We start from the raw sequence: 7582 nt of genomic DNA, 5'->3' as shown, positions 1-7582 counted from the left end.
TCTGAAGGATTAAAAAAACTTGAAAAGCGATTGACCAAGTGTATAGAGCTCCAAGCAGATTATGTTGAAAAATAAAAAAAAATTTACCCAAAAAAAATTGTTCTTATACTTCATTCTAAGGACTTATTGAACTACCCTCGTACTGCCCAACATGCCGAAGGCATTTTTGGTTAGAGTTGGATTTTTATTTGATCATTTTGCACGGGGCTGTTCCGGTATATATCATCAGGCACGGACGCATTTTTATAATGCAATCAAGTGATCTAATAAGAGCAGTCTGCTTAAGATGGGTTCCGAACCACCAGAACCTCGGTAAAGATACATAGAAAAATTTCCAGAGGTACCGGCTCAGAGATCGAACCTCGGACCTCTGAGGTGAAGTCCGAGCGTCTAACAATGATTATTATTATTATTATTATTATTATTATTATTATTAGTATAAAAGAACAAGGAAAAATCTTGACACTCTATAAATCACCCAGGGCAGGCACTATACATTTGGTCACCCGTGTGCAATCGCCCTCCTTTCCACTCTTCCCCTTTTCTGTTAAAAAAGAGAAAAATACATTTTCGATATACATATGCTCTATATTATATAAAATTTAAGAAATTTAAATCAGCTTAAAATCAAATTTAAAATCCTATTTAACTTCCAATAATCAAGTTAATGTGCAGAATTCCTGAAAACAAAAACAAGAATCCAACGGTCGAATTTTAACCAACACCAAAGATTGTTTCTATGGTAATTTTAAAAAGATACAAATTTTGCTAAAAAAAAAAACAAATAAGCATCGAGAACAGTGATTTAGTGATTGTGAATTCTATTTTGTGAAAGCTCCTTCGGCTTTAATATATCATTCCCGTAAATGTATATTATTATTATTCATAACTTGCATTGGTATTAAAACAGACGTAGTACCATTGTTCTGATTAAAAAAAAAGCGCATTCTTAAAAAAAAATCTTGTTGTAAAATATTTTATTGCAACTTTTCTCGTTTTTCCATCAACTGAATTTGCTCATTTTCAATGGTTTTTTATGATTCAAACTTTACACATTATTTTGTATGTTATCAAAATTAGAATTTTTTTTAATTTTGCTAATGCTTTAACTCTGGTAATTTCTGGTTTTATGAAATAAGTCATCAAAATAAATTGTTAAACTTTTTGAATACTATAAACCACCGTGCAGAAAATTTTTGAATTAAGAAAAGTGGTCTCAAAAATATTCAAAATGTGCTCATTTTTTGACTTTTTATCCAAAATGGCTGGCGAAAGAACTTGAGCTTTTATTTAGGACACTAAAAGAGTGTACCAGTGGCCAATCTGGTGAAGCGGGGTGGGGGGGATGTCAAATTTTACACAAATCTAATACAAAAGAAATCATTGATACACATTTTTTTGCTTTACTTTCGGTGACCAAATGTTATCTATTTGCTTTTTATTACCTTGTGTCGTGTGTCAAAAAAATTAATTTTTTTATTTTAAATGTTTTTTATAAATTAACCAAAAGCTGATTAATAACAAATTTGTAAATATTTTTGGGTCTCCAATGTTTGTCTTATCATTTTTTCCTATCTTGCATAGTTTGATCGCAAAAAATGCGATTTTTGATTATTTTTTGTGCGGTCAAAATTTGAATTTTCAATTTTCCGAAAAAATTCACAAAGTTTTTATAATAATCTGGTAGGGCTATCGAAAATTAAAATTTTTCTTTTTAAGTACTATGAACAAGTGTTACAGAGAATTTTTGAATCATGAAAAAATGTGACTCAAAAATTTTCCAAATGAGCACACTCTTAGTGTTTTTTTCCAAAATAGCTAACTAACGAACTTGGCATTTAGCCTAGGACACTAAAACAGTGTCTCAAAGGCCAATATAAATAGATTAATTTTTTCAAAAGTTATCGTGCTCAAAGACAGACAGGCAGGTTCGGTTATTGGTTTTGATCGTGAAAAAAATAGCAATAAAAGCATAAAAAATTTAATTTTTTGAAACCAAATGCACGAGACAAAAAATAATTTAAAAGACAAAAGGTGTGATAAGAATTTGCCCATTAGCGGGCAGTTTTTTTTTACTGTTAATGACGTTTTTCATGATTGAAGCCAAAACTACGCATCCTATCACAAGGTGGTTTATAACAAATTTGTAGATCTTTTTTAAATACACAATTTTCGTCCACTAATCGTTTACCGTATTTTGCATATTTGGGCCGAAAAAGTGTAATTTTTTGATTTTTCATTATTTTGTATCCTATAAAAATTTAAATATTGCAACAACATCCAAAGAAATCATTACATAGCCATCCGGAAAGGTTTTTGAATGATAATTTTGTGAAATTCCCATCTATTTTTAATATTATGTTTTGAAGTTATGATACAGTCCTTGAGAATTAAATTATAGTTTTGTTCAAAGCATTTACAACAAAAACTATTTTGAAAGGATATCTATTTTCGAGAATCTTTCTTAAATCATAACATTTGGCAAGAACTGTGTCTTCAGTATTAATACCAGTCGATAAGATAATCTTATTTTTTCATACAAACTGTAATATTTCCTTCATCAGAATTCATGGAAATTATATCAAAGTTGATTTTAAGAAAACTTTTCATTATCATGCTACCTTCGGAACGGTTACGATCCATATTTCTAATGTTTAGACAATTCTTACAGGGAAGCTCTTTGAAAAGAGTAACATCTTGTTTTTTTAAATCTTGCTCATCTAATATCAGAATTTTGTGTATTCTTGATTTGACATCATGACAATTTTCAGAATTTTTTATCACCTACTTTTTATAGTATGGTTACTAAAACCTTCACCTGACTTTTCTTTCCTTTTTTTTATTTTTGTTCAAATTTTGTCATTGGATTATTGGTTCATTTTGGGGAATTCTTCCCGTTATTTTTATTTAAACAAGATTAATATTATGTACATTATTTACATATAATAAGGATTCAAAAGAAATGTTCTCGCCTTGTTTTAATCTGGGCAAATTCTTCATCTAGTTTAGACACATCCAATAAATTCATAATCACTCGCTCAATTGATATTATAGTCAAGTTGGAAAGGATGTTTTCGCCATTTCTGTTCGCAAGTAGTTTCTTTATTATTTTCCATTTTGAAAACGATCGTTCTGCGTTTGCAAAAGACGCAGGTAAAGTGTTTAAAATTTGGTAAGTTAGAAACGTGTTTGGAAACATGAGATTTTTTTAAGGTATAGATGTCTGAACGATTTTCGTCTTCGTTTGTAAGATTTTCTTGTTAATTCTTGAACTTTTGAAGAAAAATGAATAAGAAAACTTATCCATTTTGAGAAGGGTAGTGCTATGAAATACAAGGAATATTTGCAAATTGTTTGATACACTGAAAGTATCAAAATATTAAAATGTTAGTATTAAAATATAAATGGCCAGCGACAATGAAAAATCGTTCAAGGAAAAATCAAAAAATTTTATAAATTAAGTTCTCTGCCGCCCAGTCGCGATTGAAAAAAAATACTTGTATTGTTACAACGTGTATGATTGCATGTAGATCTAGAACTTTTAACTAAAGTAAAACTGGCGTTTTATTACTATTTTAAAAATGACTATCATTCTTCCGAATTTAAACAAAATATGAAAAACATTTTCGAAAAGAATTTAGTCACATGCAAATAATTGATTTAAATAATTGCTTATATGATGGTAACCTGAAACAATGATTCATAAATAATCGATTAGCATAAAATATTTACGAAAGATAAATCAATGCTTCTTCCTATTACAAAATACAATTTACTTTTACTTTTTACTTTTATGAAAATTTTGAGATCTACTTCCAACCATAAACTTTTTAGCAATACAATTGCTTTTTATTCTAAATTTGAAGATCTTCGGACGACAAGCATATAAAATACGAGTTTTTAAATATTTCATATGGCGCCAGGTTTGATTTTTTAAATTTTGACTTTCATGCATTACGAAATATTTGTCTTTACCATAATGTAGTCTTTTATTTGACCGCTAAAAAGTTGTCAATAACTTTTCCTATTTTAAGAACTTGCCAAGATTCTGTTATTAATTGTGGAAATTGTAAGTTTTCTTCAAATATAGGGGTACGCCATTTTGTAAGTATTGATTTAATTAATTTCTACAACACAATGCAAAGAACATAATTGAATAGAACCAAAGGATTCCGATAAAATACAAACAAAATTAACTGCAATGGTACGGTACTTTTCTCCACATTAATTGTATGAGAAACTTCGAGTGTTTTGGGCCACAAGCTAGTATTAAACGATTTCGCTCAAATTTGGTGGAGGTTATTTTTAATGCAATCCAACAAAATAGGGGATTGGACCAAGAAGAATCCAAAATAGAAAAATAAGGACCACCCTAATGAACACATTACTTAAATAAATGTTTAGATAGAGATAACGTCATCATGCAGAAAAATATTAAGATAGAATTAAAATTCGCTATATCAAATTTGCTAAATCAGAATTTCTAATATTCAGCTGATAACTAATGACATTTTTCATATTTGATTAGTGAAAAGTGAGCCACTACAGATCATTGGACAATAATTACTAATTTAAATAGTCGATATATATTTCCTAATTAAATAGTAAAAAGTTAATTAATAGGTGAAAAAAATTACTTCAAATTGTATGTAAAAATATAAAAAGGTATCAACACGTAATGCGTTAAAGTAGAAAAGTTTCGTCAAGCAACGCAATGGTGTAGCATTCTCAACTTTAATGAGGTAATGAAGGTCATATTTTGAAATTGTGCACGTGACATCCCAGGCGGAAGAATTATATATATATTTTATATGTAGTGTAAAGTATTATATAATATTCATTGGTTTTATACAAAAAATGTATGAAAAGAATAATTATTTGATATAATAGTTCACGCTTTGTATAAGCTATACATAATATTATCGCCTGGGGTAGCCTATCGTCTCTCCAATTTAAAAACATGCCATCTGATTGTTTGAAAAAGATTGAAAACAATAAGTATTTTTACAGTCTTTAGGTCACAGTGATTCAGTGAACTAGAAATACTTCGTACATATTTTATAATGTTTACGTTCTAGATTATATATATACGATTAGCGCGTGATCATATAGAAAATTGTTATTCTCGTCTCAAGAAGTTAGGGAATTGTTTACCTTCGTTCACGTTCAAAATGAGCGGACGAGAACAAATAAAGATTTCGTAATTGCAAAAAGTATATTAACGAACGATTGCTTAATGTTTAAAGAAGTCGATCTGCCTTTGATTCTATGTTAGAGAATTTTTAATTATAACTCAATATCTTTTCTTGATTCTGACGTATAAAGTTTCGTCTAGTCTTACAATTTGTTTACAAAAATTCTACTATGTCTCATTATCACTTGAGTCTGACCCAAAACTACTGTTTCATAAGCTTTATCTGCTGATTCCCAATTATAAAAATATTTGTCTTGAATGACATAACTTCAAATTGAAGAAAATTGTTTTATAATAAATAAAAAGGTTTTATTATAATAGAAAAACATTCCTTTAAAAAAATGTTTCTTTAAATCAAAAGAAATTTCCTAGAAGCAGAAAAACTTTTCATTGCATATATTTTTTTCTTTGATGTAAAGAAATATTGTTTGAATCCCTCTTTTTTCTAAGTATTCGGATTAATAATTCTAGACGCTTCATCAGTTTCAAGATTTTTTTAAGTAAGATTTGTATGAAAAAATGGATTGCTTATTGGGCTAACTCATCAGTGAATGCATTTATTAATCAATTAGTGAACTTTTTTCTATTTTTCATTTGAATATATAATACGGCGTAAAGAAATTTTGATACTTAATAAAATTAAAATAAATTTTATAGCAGCTAACTTTTACTTTTTTGAGTGGCGGTGACGTAACTTATTTATAGGTTTCACGATTTTTTAAACAATATATTTAGCTGCAGATAAATTAATATGCTTTTACTAATTGTAAATAATTATAACTGCTCCGCTATCAAATTAGTAAATATTTCTGCTACTTCAAGTCGTAGTTTTTACTAATTTTTTAGTAATTTAGCTTTACATAAATTAGGTTCGCAAACTTTCATTATCAATTAGTAAAATTTCACCAGTGCCACGATTTTTCTAATTGTTTACAAAACCACCGAAAAAGTTCTTAGAAAAATATAAAATTAAAGAAATGGCATCCGTTCTCATGAAAGAAAAATATTTTAGTTTTTTTTCAAAAGAAACGAAACAAAAAAGCTAAACCTAAAATTACTGCATTTGGATAGTTCCACAAGAAATTTTTTTCTATTTTTCTATATTTTCGTAATTTTAATTTCAAATAACTTTCCTGGATTCAAATTGCATCCCTCTTATTAGAATTCTTCAATTTGACTAAGTTCAGGCAGTGTTGTCAATGGTGATGGGCAAATCCGCCCGGATCTGGTATTTTCCGGGTCAGACTTACTAGATAAAGAAATCGGGAAATACAGGGTCTGCTGTATCACAGAAAGATCCGGACACTTTCAAACTGGTCAATTAGCCAAAACTGCTGCACAAACAGAGACTGCGATAATATAACTTTTGATGCCTTTAATTCATTTGAATGAAGAAAAAGATATCATACCATATTTCTAGGATCGCCTATGTTTATAAAGCGTCGTTAATAGAACGTCAAGATTTTTAGTTTCATTTAATTGAATAAGCACACTTTCAATAAAATCATTATTAATTGATCTATTTTTAAAATGATGTTATTTCACTTACCCGCTTCGTCATCCCATGAAGACACATATTCTTGCAATAAACACACAGAAAGTATCAGGAGACTCAAATAAGGCAGTATGCCCATCTTGATAAATTACTCAATCACAGAATAGATCTGATGGTGATGGTAAAGATCATCGACTTTTATAAGGAAACCTGTTTGTATACGTTATCAAATTTAACGACTGTTTCAGTTTACAATTAAACGTAATCACTATACAATCATTCGCATACTCTGCGCGTGAAATTACGCAACATTTATTACACACATTAGACAATTTTAGAATTTAACGAAATCATATACAATGTTACCTTTTTAGTTTAGTCAAACCTTTTTACATTTTTATTTTTTTATATTTTGGGTTATATGTTACGATAGTAAGTTGGTATCCGAAAAATATTGTTAAAAATTTTGAAATCGAATAAGGAATCATTCAGAATATCCGTGTCACGTTTAGTCCCCAAGGTTTTCAGGAAGGTACTTAACATTAGAATCCATGAAATGCAGCTTCAAATTGATTAAGCATTTCAATTTTTTCAAACTATCGATTATTCTTGACACCTGTTTTTTCCATTCTGGGCTTTTGACATTTTCGTGAAATTGTTTAAAGATGTTTTTGTAATCAAGCCATGCTTTTTTCCCAGTCAAAGTAATTTTAGTAACAAAAACGTCGTCTTTCACGAGCTTTCGAATTTGAGGTACATGAAATATTCCTTCTTTTAACGTGGCATCGAAAAATTGGGAAAACTGAGACGCTGTATAGTGAAAACATTGTCCTTCTTTATTTAATTCTTTTACAAATTATTTCATTAGACCCAACTTGATGTGTAGAGGTGGA

The 7582-nt window shown here is 29.0% G+C and overlaps 1 protein-coding gene across 1 annotated transcript in view; it reads right to left on the bottom strand.

Annotated features, from left to right (window-relative positions):
• Positions 1-6840, bottom strand: part of LOC117167984 — a 7839-nt gene extending 999 nt beyond the window's left edge. The window contains exon 1 of the mRNA XM_033353269.1: positions 6744-6840. Coding sequence (XP_033209160.1) covers positions 6744-6828 — 85 coding nt within the window. The 5' untranslated portion in view covers positions 6829-6840. The remainder of the gene's footprint in view (positions 1-6743) is intronic.
• Between the last annotated feature and the right edge of the window lie 742 nt (positions 6841-7582).

This window comes from Belonocnema kinseyi, chromosome 2 (genome assembly GCF_010883055.1).
Source record: "Belonocnema kinseyi isolate 2016_QV_RU_SX_M_011 chromosome 2, B_treatae_v1, whole genome shotgun sequence".
NCBI lineage: Eukaryota > Metazoa > Arthropoda > Insecta > Hymenoptera > Cynipidae > Belonocnema > Belonocnema kinseyi.
Note: the sequence above shows the minus strand (reverse complement) of the source record. Positions and strands in the feature narration are given on the sequence as shown.